This window comes from Mustela nigripes, chromosome 12, assembly GCF_022355385.1.
Source record: "Mustela nigripes isolate SB6536 chromosome 12, MUSNIG.SB6536, whole genome shotgun sequence".
Classification (NCBI taxonomy): Eukaryota; Metazoa; Chordata; class Mammalia; order Carnivora; family Mustelidae; genus Mustela; species Mustela nigripes.
The window spans coordinates 100,764,309-100,782,649 of NC_081568.1; the positions used below are offsets into that span (position 1 = coordinate 100,764,309).

At 35.7% G+C, this 18,341-nt stretch overlaps 1 protein-coding gene and 1 pseudogene across 5 annotated transcripts in view; both read right to left on the reverse strand.

Annotated features, from left to right (window-relative positions):
* The window catches only part of POC5 (POC5 centriolar protein), a 34,503-nt gene that overhangs the window by 1,756 nt on the left and 14,406 nt on the right, over positions 1-18,341 (reverse strand). For 3 of the 5 annotated variants that reach the window (XM_059418093.1, XM_059418092.1, XM_059418095.1), the window contains 5 exons: positions 16,313-16,417; positions 14,500-14,679; positions 12,158-12,311; positions 8,094-8,416; positions 1,566-1,742 (listed from right to left, as the gene is read on the reverse strand). In XM_059418093.1, the coding sequence (XP_059274076.1) occupies positions 1,566-1,742; positions 8,094-8,416; positions 12,158-12,311; positions 14,500-14,679; positions 16,313-16,417 (939 nt within the window). Of the gene's footprint in view, positions 1-1,565; positions 1,743-8,093; positions 8,417-12,157; positions 12,312-14,499; positions 14,680-16,312; positions 16,418-18,341 lie in introns of those variants that run through there. The other 2 variants (XM_059418096.1, XM_059418094.1) reach the window with 2 other exon arrangements.
* LOC132028130 (eukaryotic translation initiation factor 3 subunit F-like) lies at positions 12,553-13,604 on the reverse strand (annotated as a pseudogene).

An 18,341-nucleotide genomic window follows, 5' to 3' on the forward strand; every position in this document is an offset into this window, starting at 1 on the left:
AAGATGAAAAGTAGTGCAGAGGACTGCCATAGTGTCTGTTAAAACAATCCTAATTAGGTAATCATGCAAGCCGTTTATGGCTGTCTCGTTCATAACCAATTAACTGGAGAAGTACTATACATATTGAATCAGCAAAGGACAGCTAGGGAGGTGAATCTAAGAAACAGGGGTTTTAAGTCTTTTATTTCTGTGTTTGTTTGTTTTCGTAGAATAAGAATTCCTATCATTAGTACAAAAACAAAAGGCTGCCTAAATTAAAAGTAAGCATATATGTGGTCTATGTCTTCTTTATCTTAGAAATGGATAGTCCCTCTCCCTCTCTATATACATATGTGCAGACAAAAATAGAAATGACTTCAGTTGTTCTTATTTCTGATAACTAATCTCACATACTTAAACATATATTAAGAAGTCACTTAAGGACTTTCCAAGTCTACAGCCTCTGAAGGCTGACACTCCATCCTCCATATCCCCATCTGGACTTGGTGCCTCAGTCTCCACTTCACTGTGGTCATTCTTTACCTGAGGCTAAATTTAAACACTCCAGCTCCTCTTAATCATCTAGCAACCATCTAGTGCTAGAAAGAAAAGGATGTAAACTTATTTCACATATATTTTTGCTAATATTTTGACATATTATATAGACAGGAGTGTTGTCTAATATTGAAAATTTATAAAGGGGGCATTCTCTTAAAGTCAATTCTTGTTTGTCTTTAAGGATGTGATCTTGTAACTTTCAAAAATTAAAACTTTTTGAGGCAACTGTTGATTCATATGCAGTTTAAGAAATAATACAGAGGTATCCCATGTACCTTTCTCTAGTAATTTTTATTAAGTTAAATCTGCTTATGGTTTTACAATTTATAAAGTGCTTTTTTTAAGTGTATCTCATTCAATTTTCACATTATCTCATTTACTCCTGAATCCAGAAAATAACTCTAGGAGCTAAGTATTCTTAACACTCCCATTTTACACAAGAGGAAATGGAAGCTCAAATATTTTACCGGATTTGTATATGATCACAAACTCAAGCTTTTTTGTTTATTTTTGCTTAAATTCCAAGTGTTTTCTTTTCTATCACGTGAATTTACTACAATCCCCTAAATTTTTTTTGAAACATGTATGCTGACAGTTATATAGAAAAAAGGGGAAGAAGACTTAAAAAAAGAGCAAAAATTAAAGACTATAAAAATAGGGAAGTGTTTCTTGTAATCAAATACCTCCTACAGAAACAGCAGGTAATAAGGAAACTGCTTTTGTCTCTCTTTTTAAATTAATGAGAAATCATTTGTCTCTTTTGGACACCAACATAGCTTTTTGTGTTGCTAATTTTTACACTGTTGACAAGAAACAACATTTCTGAATTTAATTTTTTTAAAAGAGGAAAGGTAGATTTAGAGCAGGTTTGAGAATTATAAGTATATAAAGTACCATAATAAAAGGTAGAATAAATAAGATTCATCATGAATTTTCATCTTTTCCTCAACATGTAGCTTAAGTGCTTATTGGTCTATAAACTCTCAAGAAAAAGATTTTTTGACAAAGGTCATCAAATATGTACTCACCACTGTGACTGGATGATGTTTTTCCACAACAACTGAGCTCATGGGAGGAGAAACTCCCATTATAGCTAAGCTGCTACTAACTCTGTTTTTTGAGGCAAAATCACATCTCCCTGTGATCCGGGCTGTAATTGTTCTTCCAGCCTTCTGTTGTGCAGATGTCACAATTCTGGGCACATACTAAAAAAACAAGGAAATATCCAGCTGGTAGAAAAATCCATAGCAAAATATATAGTACTTTTGCTTCTGTAACTTGTGAGGGAAATACACAGGCACTTAAAAAATAATTGTATATTAACCACCTTTAACATGGAAAAAATAAAACAATCAGACAAAAAGCAAAAAATATAGAACCAAGCATCCTAAAACGCCCCTTTAATTGGGTGTACCAACCATTTTGTAGGATTTTATAAACTTTTAATAAACTCTTCATTCTGAAATACAGATTCATAGGAAGTTGCAAAGGTAGTATAGAGAAGTACTGTATATTCCTCACCTGGTTCCCTGCAAGGATTACATCTTATATAAGTATAGTATAATTATGATGTCAAAGCCAGAAAGCTGACATGGGTAAAAATGCCTTGGTATTATAGATCCATGTCATTTTTATCACATTTGATTCCCATAACTATCACCGTAATCAAGATACAAAACTATTCTAGCACCACAGTTTCCCTCTTGTGAACTTTTAGGATCATATCCATTTCCCTTCCTCATCCACCCTTAACCCTTGGCAACCATTATTCTGTTTTATGAATACTTTTGATCCTTATGTATAATTAACTTTACGCATATGCCTCTCATTAGACATATGCTTTTGTGTTTTTTTTTCTTATTGCTTTGTTAATATTCTTTTCTTCACAAATACAGAGACCTGTTATAACTTTTTTTAAACAGATTTTTAAAATTTTTAAAAATTTATTTATTTATTTGACAAAGAGAGAGAGAGAGAGAGCACAAGTAGGCAGAGAGAGAGAGAGGAAGCAGGCTTGCTGCCGAGGAGAGCGCCCAATGTGGGACTCGATCCCAGGACCCTGAGATAATGACCTGAGCTGAAGGCAGAGGCTTAACCCACTGAGCCACCCACGCACCCTATGTTATAACTTTTAGTGAGAGGTTTTAATAACTGACAAACGAAGGTTTATCTTACTCAGTTATTTTCCTACTATAACAGGAAACAAAATTTTTGTAAATGAGGATTCCCCTTGAGTTTTTTCTATAGAATATTTTGCAAAAATGAGATGATCATATAAAAACGTAATGTCAGCTTATACAGCTTTTGTTACTTACTGCTGGATGATACTCCAGAAAGATTATATTTCTATCAGGAATAACATATATATTTAATTTGTGGTTCCTTATTAATTTTTCATATTTGCAGTTCATTTTCTCAACTACCCATGTTCTTTAATTACTTGCCAGGAATGGGTATTGCTCTCAAAAACATTTAATTGCTCCTGATATAGGCACTTGTAGTATTTTCCCTATTTCATTTATCTGTTTTATTTTTCAATGCACATAAATTTTTAAAATTATAGCTAATTTTATCATTAATTTCTTCCATAATTGAATCAAGCAGCTTTCCTTGGACAGCTGGGGTATACTCTTCTAACATTTACTTATTTGGGTTTAACTTCTTAAAACATGTGAAATTTCAGTGTGAATTATGAACCTAAATTAATTCTCCCTCTAACCATAGTTTTTCCAAAAGCATTATTAGTGATCTTTCCTCATTGTCTCATCTATCTGAGGTTTCATTCATTGAAGTTCTTTACATATCTGCATCTAGCTACAGATGGCTGCAACTGTATACTGAAAGAGGAAGACTGTGTGTTCCATGAGAAATGTCTCTGGGAAAATTAAAATGACAGAATATTGATATGTCAGGAAGACCCTGGGAAAACAGCACTCAGTGAGGTTTTGTAAATCCTTGGAGAGTTTGGATTTGAGACCTAGTTAGAGTTGCAGAGAAAACCAAGTAAAGACAAAAATGAAGGGATCAATTCCAGGAACAAAAAACTGTACTAGAAAGGAAATACAAGCATAATAATAGCTTAGCCATATTTACATAGTCATCATAAACTTTAACTTAATGCAAAGTTGGAATATTTGTATCTAAATATATAAGTGGAGGAGCGCCTGGGTGACTCAGTTGGTTCAGCATCCGACTCTTGATTTTGGCTCAGGTTATGATCTCAGGGTTGTGAGACTGAGCCCTACGTTGGGCTTTGTGCTGAGCGTGGAGCCTGCTTAAGATTCTCTGCTTAAGATTCTCTATCTCCTTTTCCCGCTGCCCCTCCCCCTGCTTGCACTCTCTCTCTCTCTCTCTCTCTCTCTCAAATACATACATACATACATACAGTGGATGAGGGAGGGGAAGGGAAGGAATAAGGTGGTATGAAAAGGCCAAGTTCTTTCATCCATAATAGGAAGTCAACCAATAATGTCTGAAACTGATGCATGTGGAAATGACATGAGCATATAATTTAGGGAAAAAAAGGTAAATAGGAGAAACAACTAACAGAATTTAGGGAGAGATATTTAGACAACTGCTTCTCATATATACTTGCAGAAACTATTTGGCTATTTAAATTTTTATGGGTCTTATGAATTTAAGAAACCAAAACTCTGATCTTAAAATATTTACAAATATGTTATTGTGTACTTTTACTTTTGACCTTAGGAAAACCTTATCCTATTTCTTATTAAAGTACAAAAAAGACTTTATGAACTGCTGAAGAGTTTTAAAAGCCATATACAAATGTAAAACTGAGTGCAGGTAAAAATATTTTTATGAAAAAATTTTAAGCTGAAGTACAATTAAGCTGATAACTATTGCTGCCCAGTCACATTTGAGGGGTATAAACACTCCCAACTCTAACAGGTGTTCTTACTTGGAGGATGAAAGAATGAAAGACAAACTAGGTAAATTTTGACAGGGAAACATGTGGCATGAGAAAAACTGGAGTAGCTAGGAAAATGTCCATGGGTGATAACCTTCACCCAACTAGCTGAGAATTGTTTTAAAATGCCTTTGGTAGGGGGTGCCTGGGTGGCTCAGTCAAGCACTTGCCTTTGGCTCAGGTCATGATCTCAGGGTCCTGGGATTGAGCCCCACATAGTGTCTAGTGCATAGTGTGTAGTACATAGTACTTGGGCTCCCTGCTCAGCAGGGAACCTGCTTCTCCCTCTCCCTTTGCCCCTCCCCCTGGCTCGTGCTCACTCTCTCTCTTTCTCTCTCTCAAATAAAATCTTTAAAAAAATAAAATAAAATGCCTTCAGTAAGATGAAAAATACATATTCTAGTAAAGAACAATAAGGACTAAAAAGAAACCTCTATCACTTTTTTGAAATAGTTGTCTTAATTGACTTGCATGTTTACCAAGTCTGCTTTTCGTTTTCAAATAGTTTGTTCTATAATCAGATTGCACTGCAAGTTCTGTTAGATTCTTGCTTTACTTACAAAAAGTGAAATTGGAAATTACAGAAAAAATAATCCACTTAGTGTAGCTTATTTAAAAGAGATGGCTTAATTACAATCTGTGAACCCATACTGGTTCAGCTACACTAGCAAATTAACACTCACACTCATGTTTGAACATTAAATGATGTGTAAGATATGTATATATAATTTTTAAAAATTTCCTGCTTTAACTTTTTTTTTTTAACTGACTTTTTGACTAAAATGACCACTTACTGGTCTCAGTCATGTTGAATCACATTAAATTTATCAGCTTAATTGACTTTAAAAATGCTATAAAAATGTAATTTCTAGCATTTTATGTCATATCAACAAAAGCAACAAAATCAAAAGGATTAAGAAAGAAAAGGGAAATGACATAGTTTTAAAACTCATTATTTTATCTTAATAATTGACATGGAGACAAACTTGATTATTGGTTAAGAAACAGGGTTCTAGGTGCACCTGGGTGGCTCAGTGGGTTAAGCCTCTGCCTTTGGCTCAGGTCATGATCTCAGGGTCCTGGGATCGAGCCCCGCATCGGGCTCTCTGCTGAGCGGGAGCCTGCTTCCCCCTCTCTCTCTACCTGCCTCTTTGCCTGCTTGTGATCTCTGTCTGTCAAATAAGTAAATAAAATCAGGAAAGGAAAGGGAAAGGGAAAGGGAAGGAAGAAAGAAAAACAAAAAAGAGACAGGGTTCTGTGGCCAAACTGTCAAAAGTCTAAATTCCAGTTCTGCTGGAATTACTGCTTATATCCACAGACAAGTTACCCCTCCCTCTTTCTAAACCTCAGTTTCCATTTATAAAATGAGGAAACCAGTACTGGGCGCCTAATGATACCCTCTCACTTTACATTCAGATGAAGAGGAAAGTTAAGAGGGGGCCTCAGTATTACTAAAGAGTTTAAAAATCCAATTGAAACCTGTCAACTATTCCAACTGGGAGTTAGAAAAAGAATAAAGTGTCTGTCACCCATTGTCCAGTCTTGTGAACTGCAACATATTTGCTTGTATAACTGCCTAATCTATTTCTTGAAGAGTGCTTTCCATCATAAAATTCTGGCATTTTATTTAACATACCGAGGATGTCTGCAGAAATTAAAAATTTTGCAAAGGGAAGTGTTATTTTACTAGGCTGGCAATCCTCCTTTCTCCAGTTATTTGTTTCTCAGGTTCTGCAGTTTATTCTCTGTAAACAGCTCCTTTCAGCTACTGAAAATACTAAGACTGGAAAAAGTTTTAAATAGTTCATAGGAAGCCTCTGTGATTAAAATGAAAAGAAAGATAACCAGGCCTACCTCACAAATCTCTCCATTCCTAGTCCCAACAATGACAATTTCACATTAGGTAAGCTAGCCAACTAATGTCCTTATTCCTTTTTTTTGTTATTATGGTTTTTTAAAAATAAGGAGACAAATTCAGGTAAGCCTGAATCTGTAATTATATAAGGAAGGAAGAAAATTAGCATTATACTTAGAGTGATTTACTTCTGATTTTCCTCTCCCCCTAACCGTAAAGACTGTATTTATGTGAACAAAATTGAATGTGTATCTATTAATAGAGGAGGATGTAGTTGAAAGGGCTGTCTCCACAATATTGTGTCTTTCAGGTTTCAAAGACTTCAAAATTATCTCAAATTATTTCAAAAAGTAACAAATAGGGTGGTAAGCATACTCATTCATTTTCTTCCTGTGCATGTTCAGGTTTTACATATATGCAGATGTACAAATGGTGTAGTCATACTTGAAGGGAATTTTTGAAAAATCTATATCTGTGTATTATCTGAATATGCAACATGAATGACAAACCAGAAATTTAAATAAACACTCACCGTATTTACTTAAATGAAATCATCTGTATAGAAGCACACTTGAAAATGTGTATTCATGAAAAATAAACACAGCTGAACATATGTCAGAGTTGAATTTCAGTGTCTTATTTCTAAGTCAAAACTCCCTTACACATTCAAATTTCTCTTAACAGCTATATTTTTTAACCTCTTTGAATCAAGAGCAAATGTGATAAATAGCAGATCTCAACATATTTTTCCCCTAAAGTCAGTAGCTTCCAAAAGGCAGAAATTCATGTCAGCTGGAATACTCCACATGGGCAGTTGTCTGGCTGACTCAATGCCTTCCTTAGCTACAGAGAGCTGTCCAGGGCAATGGCAGCTTCTGATGGTCTGCCAGGAGAGCTGTGGGACATCAAACCTATTCTGCCATCTTCTTTCCTCTCAGGTAAGTGCTTGGGGTCAGGGAGGAGAGGGACACAAGCAAATCAGAATCATCTCAGGAGCTTTCTAAAACTAGACATGCCTTCGTGCCTAGGGGATACATTGTTTTTTAAAAAGCTCAGCAGAAGTGAGTCTGATAAGTTTGGATTGTATCTCTACTCCCTTCACTTTTGAGAACTGCTGTTTATAAAGAATACAGGTTTAACAAGGGGAGCCTCAGGAGTCAGGACCTTGACATGCTTTGTAACTCTTCCATATTAATTAGTTTGATTAATTCCTTCAGGCAAGTTCTCACACAAATACTCCCTTTCAGCAGTTCTATGCCCTATGCACATCTCTTGAAAGAAGCTCAGTAACTAGGAAAAACTACTCCCATCTTTATTCCAACTGTGAATTACAAACACAAACCTACTCAAATCAAGATGGAGTAACAACAGAATAGTATTAATGATATAGCTACATTCAGGGAAAGGGAAAGCTGTAGTTGAATAAGTATTCAAAAGAGCCGTTAATCTTCTAAGCTCTTGAAAATACATATCCATGAGTTCCCTTCAAAATAAAGTCTGTCATCAACTCTTTCTCCATTTTTTTCCTGACTAATTCTTGAAAACTGTGAAATGAAGTTTTTAATTCTCACTACTGTAATAGAACTCTCAGCCATTATTTTCATTTAAAATTGTTTTAGCTACTTCATATATTAACTATTTCTATGGCTGGGCCTAAATACCATATAGAATTTTCCTCCATGGGAAAGTATGTCCTAACTGAAAAATCTCCCAATATACATGCAAGTTTTGAGCCCCTTTCCCCACACAGGCACATGTATTAACCATACTGACCATTTCTTCTGGTGCAGCAGCAGCTGTAGACCCGGAGCCAAGAGTTGTAGAAACCGGAAGGTGAGCAGCAGCTGTAGACCCGGAGCCAAGAGCTGTAGAAACCGGAAGGTGAGCAGAGGAAGCAGAAGTGGCCCCAGCAGAAGTGACGGAAGCAGCGGAGGTAAAAGCAGAGGCGCTGGCTGCTCCCATGGCTGCTGCTGGCGGGGACGGTGGCAATGCAACCACTGAGGGCATCTGAGGGGCCAGAGAATCTGACTGAGAAGAATGTTCTTTGCCTTGAACACCAGGGCCATACTCTTCTTTTTTATTTGTTAAGTCTATCCCTACAAATTGCAAAATAACTCCATTAACAGTCTTCCAGGTTAAGATTCCTTTTATGCCCCCAACAATGAAAATACATAATAGCTAAAATTTGGTTCTAAAGAAAATGTAGGAATCTGTCATGTATTGCATATAATGTTTAGCATTATTAACTGGTTAATGTTAGCATTAACCACTTAAGACTAAAGACCATTTCCTTCAATATATGAAAACTAATGAAGATTTGCTCTTATGTAAAAGATTTGGTGAGTGCTGTGAAGTGTGTAAACCTGGTGATTCACAGACCTGTACCCCTGGGGATAAAAATATATGTTTATAAAAAATAAAAAATTATAAAAAAAATAAGTATGTACTCAGCTAGGATGTCAGCTGAGTAAAATGTATTCCCAAAACAGCCATTATAATAATATGGTCACACTGAGTCTAAGGATTCATTCTGAACCATTTCATACAACTGCCTGGTATTTAGATCTGTAGAATTTTTTTGATATCCCTATACCCTCTCATTTCCATCTGTTGTTCCTATCCAAACAAAATCAATATATTTTAAACTTGATTTTTCAGCAAACAATAATAAATCAGTAAATAACACTAAAAATCAGTAACACTAAAATTTTTACTTTTAACTTTGTAAAAGAAATCAGTTCTTGCAAGTGGATTAAATAAACTCATGGATTAGGTATATTTGCACACGTAACTAATTTTAGTGGCACCCTATATAGTAACCTTCTCTCAAAAATGAACCTTACCCTTGGATTAAAGGAGCAACACTGGCTTCCAGAAGCTAAACCAAAGCGTTTCTTCATATTTTATCCCACCCCCCCCCAGGTATTATAAGCACTGTATAAGTATTATAAGACTGTATCTATGTAGCACCCATCACCAGGGTGAGGGTTTGGAAATTCAGTCACTGAGATGCTTCAGAATGTCTGAACAGAGGGTGTTCTATGGCCCTACATTTAAATGGTTTTTGATGTTATCCTCTTTGTATTTGAAATTTGGGCTTCTGTAAGCCCTTCTCTCTCCCTCTCTCTCTCTTTTTTTTAATCTTTTAATTTTTTATAAACATATAATATATTTTTATCCCCAGGTGTACAGGTCTGTGAATCGCCAGGTTTACACACTTCACAGCACTCACCATAGCACATACCCTCCCCAATGTCCATAACCCCACCCCCCTTCCCCCAGCAACCCTCAGTTTGTTTTGTGAGATTAAGAGTCACTTATGGTTTGTCTCCCTCCCAATCCCATCTTGTTTCATTTATTTTTCTCCTACCCCCTTAACCCCCCCATGTTGCATCTCCACTTCCTCATGTCAGGGAGATCATATGATAGTTGTCTTTCTCCGTGTAATCCCTTCTCTTAGGCTATCTTTATATAAAACAGAGTAACAGTACCTCATTAACAAAGCTGAATGAGGATTATAATTCATAGATCTTTTGAAATCCTTTGATGAGAGGGACTAATTCAATATAAAGTACTGCTTTTTACTTTAAAAGCAAAACAGAGTTTTAACATGCTTTTGATAGCAAGTGATTCTGATTGTGTCTTTTTAGGTGGGTGGCAGACTCAATCAGATGTGGAACAAGTACAAAAATGAGTTCTCATGATGGGATTCCCTGGAATAGAGGTAGCTGACTAACTCTTGCTAACGTGGGCTGATTTATGCAGTTCCCTTTTTCCCCCCCTTTTTTTTTTCACTGTAATTTAATAACTGTTCTCCTTTTAACTGGGGTAAGTTTTTTAATCTGTAAAGCATTTTTCTACTTTCCTAAAACTGCTTTAATATTTGGCAGGTACCATTTAAAGGCCATTTTTATTGTCACATTTGCCTTCTTCATAAAACTTCTAATTTCCAATCTTTAAGATTTAGGATACTACTGAGACGCACTGCAGATCATAGACAGCAGAAAGTCAGGACACACAAAAAACCAAGTATTTGTTCTGCTGTGACAAGATAGATACATCATTATTAAAAACTGCTTTTTAAAAAAACTGCTGTTTTAGAGGAAAAAGGGCCAGAAGTAATTTTATCTTGTTAGAATTAAAATTTTTTTAAAGCTTTTAATGAAATGCCACAAAATTACAAATCACAGAGCAAACCTTGCATTAGTTAACACTGAACTTTTGCTTTTGGTAGCTTTACCAACACTACTGCTAGTGTGTCTTACTTTCCTGTCATTTTTAACCCCCATTGTGATGACAGCCATTCAGAACAATTAAGATCCCAGGACTTGGCATTAACTGCAGATAAAAGGAGATTTAAAAGCAACAGGGGCAAAACAAATCACGTTGTATAATTATCAGAATACTTTTTCTCCAAATCCAGTTCTGGATATTTGCCTGTAGGAGACAAAGCTGTATCTGAATTAAAAAATTTAAGATAGTAAAGTTATTAAGGTGGTAGAACACTCTGTCCTAATCAATTCATAATCTTCTTATGTAGGTTATGAGAAACAGGTCTCTTATAATTGAATGTAGTAAGTATAATTTGTCACTTGTGAAATCTAGGATCTGTTAGAAGTAGATAATTAAATTCTTCAATTTAATACATATAACTTGCTAATAATTACAACTGGTGGTGGTGAGTTTGTTTTCACTGTTGACATTCAATTAAAAGACCATCTATTGAAGAAATCAAGTACTCCTTTGGGTATTAGCAAGATAAACTATTCTGCCCTGAGATTCTAGGATTTCTCACTGCTTCAGAAAAAAATTATTGGCCTTAACTTGCTAGTATCCACACCACATGCAATTTAAATAATAAATGTTTGAAGATGTTTTAAAATAAAGGTATGACAACCACAGAAAAGTTATGCACTGGATTGGAATATTAATGATGTTCAAAATGAAACTGTGTCATTGATAAACTGTGAATCTCAACTATGATTTAATATGAGGATATATCGCAAAAAATGTTCACATATTTACATAAAACAGGTTGATGTGAATTAAGATAGTGATAATTTTATCATTGCTATCATCTTACATGTCAAAGTATGTTTTATCTTTTAAAGAGCTTCCAATTATATTTCACTGCATTTCCAAAAGAACCCTCTGTGAAGCAGGTGGGGAAGATTTATATTATCTTCTTTGCTCAGAGCAGAATACTAAAACTCACCAAGGAAAATAGGCCTCGGTGCAAATTAGTGGCAAAGACTCTAGTCATGTGCTATTCTAAGCCCTGCTGGAGAAACACCACACAGATCCCAGCTAATACAGGGACTTCTCTTTTCTTGAAATAAAATTATTTTACCTGACTGTTGTAGATAGGCCTATATTTATATTTGTTGAAAATTAGTTTTAGTTGGGGTCTTTCTTAAACTGAAAATAAGAATTTTTAAAATGGGAAACCATGACTAGATAAATATTTAATAAACAAAATGGTCCAAGGAATTTGGCTACTTAAAAAAATAAAAATTTTGTACTTGAAGGCATTGCAGTTATTAGTTAAAAGAGCCTTATAATACTGTTTTGTATTCAAAACATCATTTTAACACTGAGCCAAAACACTTAAGAGTTGACAGTTTACTTGATCAGATCTAAGATACCATAAATAACCAAAACTGAGCGAATCTTCAAGGCAGATTTAAAACTGGGTATGACACTACCAAGTTAAAAATACCAGACCTGGACAAGACATAGTCATTGCAGAAAATCAGTACTATAGACCACATCAATCACTGAAATCTCCTCAAATCCTTTCTGAAAGTAGGCAGAGAACTTTATACAAAATAACTGACCTGTATCACCTCTGTTTTGAAATATAGTCATGGCTTCGAGATTTAATGCACACACACCCCTCATGAAAGCTTTCTTCATGGAATCTTCAAAGTGCTCTTTTTCTTGCTGCATTCTTTGAATCTCAGCTTTTGCATTTTCCAAAGCTCCAGATAACTAAATAAGGGGAATTTTTGAAAAGAATAAAAAGATTGAGACTCAAGGAAGGATATTAACTAGTCAAAACACAGACTTACACTGTGAAGTTATTTTTTTTACAAAAAGCGGGCTATTTTTATTTACAGTCACAAGGAGTTGACTGACTCAGTGTGACTCAAACCTCAAGGAAACCATTCTACTTCACTCTATTCTGAGTCCTAGGGTGGCCTAGACTGGCCAGAGTGCTGCCTGGGCCCATTCACAGGTTTATAAGTTTCTCAGTGAGAGCAATCTGTGACTCTCTGAGATTGGCCAAGTGGCTGTTGAACATGGTCTCAAAGTCACTGGGAATTATCTTGGGTACTTGGTGACCCAGACTCCTCAAGAAATGGACCGTGGTATTGTCAGCTGACACCCTTCCAGACAGCACATCCTCTGTGTACTGCAATACTATCAGGGCATCCCAGATGTGAACCCATACCCCTCAGGCTTGCTGCAGATTGCTTGAGAGTCTGAACATCTGGTTGGGGCTCAAATAGGTCTTCATGATCAGGTCGACTCTAATGTGTTCAGTGTCACAGTATGCCTACTTTCACTGTCAGAGGTGAGAACATTACCCTTATGGTACTCCCAGGGACACCCATTAAAGTGCTGACCTAGGCCTTGCTGCTCAGAGAGGCTGGTGCCCACAGTGAGGTGAATAGGGATGGGGACTTCCCTGCCATAGTACTTAACAGCACAGGGTGCTCTGTAATGTCACGGCCTGCTGGGTACCAGCCCAGGATGAGCTCATTTGGAGAGACTTTCTTGTGTAATTCATACACGTTCTTAGTGAATTTCATGCCAACAACTACTTCATCTTTTGATTCACTGGGAGGTACTGAAAAGAAGCTGTTAGTGACTTTCGTTGAATGCTTGTCAACAATTCTCAACAGGGTCCCGAAAACTCAGGCCGTGCTTCTACTGCACTGTCACTCTTCACAATGGAGGCCAAAATGACTTGGCATGGCTGGACCACGTGGCTGCAGTGGTGAGACGGGAAGAGGGCTGGGGGCTGCACAACAGCCACAGCCAGAGCTGAGCCAGTGCTGGTGCTGAAGCCAGGGGTGGGCTGGGGTTGGGGCTGGGGCTGGAGTGGTGGCAGGAGTCCTTGCTGGCACTGTTAGTGTGGCCGTCTTGTCAAGCTCTGAAGTTATTCTTATGTAAAATACTAAAAACACTTCTCTTCCACCACGTATCTCAATTTATTTTAAAAGGTGCATTTTTACCTCTTACTGTCTCTATCAATAAACCATTTTCATTCCTAACCATAAAATCAAGTTTCAAACAAGGGGAATTTCATGCTGGTCCCACCAAAGGTTGTTGATATGTTTTAATTATATCAAATAGATATGTCATTTCTGACCATAAAACTTTTATGCAGACTATTAAGCAAAATACATTAAAGCCACAGACGGACTCTCATCTCTTCAGAAAAAAAATACCTAAGTGCACTATTAACAGAATTTTTCTATCATTCTTTCTTTTTAATTAAACATTATCTATAGAATTTACAGGGCAAAGTGACAATAGGTACAATCCCACAGGCCAAATCTCAAGGGACTGAATTTTTCTTTTTCAAGTCATCTTGAATTGCAGCAAATTATTTATATAATGAATATTATTTTTAACGTTAAGAACTTTGTCCTATAATGATGAAAAAAGGGTTTTCTTTTAATATTTGATTTCAAGAGGCCCTCTGCATTCTTCACCGTGGTTTTAATTTAATTTTGGGTCTCAAATATTTTCCCTTGGAAACAATGTTTATTTTGTTAATAAAAGTCAGTGGGAAAATGACTTCAATTTATATGCAACTACTTATCAGAACATAATTTACTTACATTAACATAAGGATAAACATTTTTGTTTTGGGTCTTTATTTTTGGCTCAATAAAGGCCAAGTAAAGAAGCATAAGAAAGCATGCTTTCTTAGAAATGTAAGGGTCTACAGGTGATTTCCAAGGGAAGTGTACATTCAAGAGAGCCAACTAAAGTTTGGAGGTCAGAGTTAAGTTAGTCTTAACTAGTGTTCTCTGCCAGGAAGTCTCATTTGAATCTACACAGCAGTAAATGGAACTGGAGAAATGGGTTACTCTGCCTAACTATAAACAGTATTTTATCTTTTTAATTTTTATTAAAAGAAATTGAAAGTATAAAAAAAGTTTACCACAGCGACTCTGGCTTCATAATCATTGGAAATCTGGACACAAACTTCTTCTGCTCTTGCTTGACAAGCTCGTTCTACCACATCTTTCCACTGTTTCTGTACTATGGATCTCCAGCCTTTCCAGACTTTCTTCAGTAAAGTTCTCTGGAAGTACTGGTCAGCTAGTTTACCTTCATAGGCCTAAATGAAAGTAATATACAACCTCAAAAACACAGTAACTGGTAAATATATTGGCAGTGATATTAAAATACATAATGTAACCCTGAGGTAAGCAGTGTATATATGTTATCATCTAATCCTGTATAATCATATTATTCTCATTTGCAGACAGAACAGGCTTAGAGAGAGGTTAAGTAACCTGCCCAGGTCACACAAATAGAAAGGGAAAAGCCAGCCCCACCTCATTTCAGAACCTAAGCTCTTATCCTTATATCACTGCTGTATGCCACCCATCAAATTAGGAGGAAAAAAAAAACAAAAACAAAAACAAAAGAAAGGAAACGAGTAACTTGACATTGGCATTATGAGTCTGTATCACCTTTCAGCTGAAAGCAGGTCTAGGCGAAGGACAGAGTGGCTGCAAGGCCGAGAAGGTGGGGCCTATGGCTTTAGGTGCCATTAGTACTCTTCCACCTGGTGGCCACCGCCATAAGCAATGCTAATTTAATTCAGACACTTTGCCATCAAATAGAGTGCCAAATAGATCCAGACAGAAGTATATGCCAGTCTTCTTTTATCAGTGGATTTAAATTCTTTTGAAGTAGTTCCAATTTCAATTTTCTTAAATTTGAAAAGCTATTCAAAAACTGATGGTAGCCTCAAGTATTTCAACTAACATTTAAACATAATATATTCTCATCATTTCATTTGATAAATAACTTTTAAAATATGCCATTCTCATTTAAATAGCTCTTTTCAATATGTGTAGGTTACCAGGATTAATAAAAAACAATGAAAGCATAAGAAAGTATCCTTTAAAGAGAAATCCTATTCCATGATAGTAGTAGCCTTTTCCTTAAGTATTAATTTCTTAGAAGTAAATGCACAGAGATCATTCCATGGCTCACATGAACATCAAATAAAACACGCACACACGCACACACACATCCATCCATCCCCTATACTCTTGAGTCTCTATACTGTCTTCCTGTGGGATATACATATATTCTCATACTTTTCCACTTCTGATACTGTCAGAAGTATCAGAACTTACTATTCTTGGTTTATATTTACTCTGCTATCCTGATTCAGCTCTTATTAAAATAAAGATGTTCAAGTTTAAATTATAAACAAACTAAAGAATTTTTAAGAAGCTATATAGACAAGGTTTCTTTGATTCTCATCTCTAAGGCAAGTCTACACAATAAACACTCACACAATTTTATAATATATTGATACAGTACTGCCTCTTTATGAAGAAGATATATTCAGGCATTTCTGAAGGAGAAACAATATAATAAGCATATGATATGTTAAAGATTATAAATTCTTTCTCCTCATAATCACATCTGACATTAAATTTGTTAAAGGGGCTCCATGACAAGGGCATCTATTAGTCAGGTAAGATCCTTACTAACTTACTACAAAGTGGGAAATAAAAGATCAATTGACCTATAAAATATAAGAGGTGTTTTCCCCAAACTACACTAAAATTCTTTGAAATAAGAGCAACATTAAATTATAAAATTCATTTTGTTTTATTAGAAAATAAATCTTTCATTAGCTTTAACAATAACTCTAAAATGTGATCCTAAACCCTTTTGAGTTTCAGAAGTCTAATATCTGTCAGTTATCATTTTGTTTTTATACTTACATCCTGTCTGCATTTAACATGGCCAATTCGCCAGTGGAAGAATGTTCTCATCAACTCTATCCTTTCCTTTTGCTTGCCTATGGCATGAGATAAGCTAGAAATCACCTGTAAATAGCAATTAACTCAATTATTGTGTTGTTACAATAATAGTAATTTGTAAAGTGATTTTCTCATGTATCAAAAAATGCTCAAGAGAATACTTATGCATCACTTGTATAGTCATCCAGTTAACCTCTTTACTATCTGTAAAAAGGCCAAAAACCTTGACCACATGAATGTACTACATATCAATGAATGAAAAGGAACAATAGAAAAGAAAAATCTTCATCATGTGTATCTTGGCAATCATAAAAAAAAGTTTAGATATATAAAAATTAATATAGTCATTGACATTTAATTCAAGAAAGACAACTACATATTTGAATATATTGCTACATATACACAAAGTCCCTGTTCACTAGACTTGAGGGCAGCGACCAGGGTTTTAAACATCTTTCTGGTCCCTAAATACTTTTGGTACTTTGGATTAGAAGTTGCTAAGGATTTTCTAGATTCAACAAACTCAAAAAAGCAAACAACAGTTATACTATAATGTTCTTCTTCAGTTTTTCCTGTTCTTTTTTCTTTTTTTACATCTATGAAGACTTTTAAATTTTATTTATTTTTTTATTTTTTAAAAAGATTTTATTTATTTATTTGACAGAGAGAGATCACAAGTAGGCAGAGAAGCAGGCAGAGAGAGAGAGGAAGGGAAGCAGGCTCCCTGCTGAGCAGAGAGCATGATGCGGGACTCGATCCCAGGAACCTGAGATCATGACCTGAGCCAAAGGCAGCAGCTTAACCCACTAAGCCACTCAGGTGCCCAACTTTTAAATTTTAAAACAATATTCTCTCTTACAAAGAACTGAGAAGCCAAAATATATTTTTTAAATTGGCCACATTCAAGCAAGATTTAGTAAATTGGGCATATTTACTGAAAGACATTTATTCTGGTTGTTCTTTAGATAATTTTCAAAAGTGGAAAAGGGTATACATGCTAAGACATTAGTAATATTCCATTTCTTGAGCTCTATAGTGGCGCATAGCTGTTTATCTTATTCATTTTCAAACTGGACCCATGTACACTCTTTTGTGTGTGATACTTTGAAATTGAAAAATATATATTTAAAATATTTTGGGGTGCCTCGGTGGGTCAGTCAGTTAAGTGTCTGCCTTCCTCAGGTCATGATCTCAGGGTCCTAGGATTGAGTCCTGTGGCAGGGAGCCTCCTTCTCCCTCTGCCCCTCCTGCCTGCTCATGCACTGTCTCTCAAATAAATAAATAAAATCTTTAAACTCAAATATTTTAAAACCTTAGGACAGAGTTTTGAGGGCAATAGAGAAAATGACTGATGTTAGTATCTGATGCTTCAAAAAGTAAATTAAATAAAATGTTTGATTTTATATAATACCCTGAACGCCAAAATAAATATATATTTTTAAAAATATATAATCTTTATCTAGTTCATTAAAACAGTAAATGCTGCATCTGCAGACAAATAGCTGAGGCATTGTCTCTGAAAATCACCGTGGCGGGGGAGGGGCGGGAAAAACAGTGGATATATTGCCCATTCTGCTGTTGAAGGTGCTGTCGTGAGGTACAAAATTAGTGAAGACCTGAACCTCACTCTTTTGTTCTTAAGAGGCTAGAAGAAAGTGAAGTACAAAGTATTCTCTGTGTGGGGCGTCTGGGTGGCTCAGTCTATTAAGCATCTGACTCTTGATTTCAGAAGTCATGATCTCGGGGTGGTAACATTGAGCCCAGTGTTGGGCTCCTCTCTGGGCATGGAAGCTGCCTGAGATTCTCTTTTTCTCTCTCCCTCTCCCTCTGACTCACCCACCCTTTGGGCACTTGTGCTCCCTCTTTAAAAAAAAAAAAAAAAAAAAAAAAGTGCTCTCTGTGTCTATAATAATAGGAAAAATTTTTATCAATGAATAAAGACATATCACAAATAAATTGTGATATACTTAAAATGGCCCCTAGAAACATA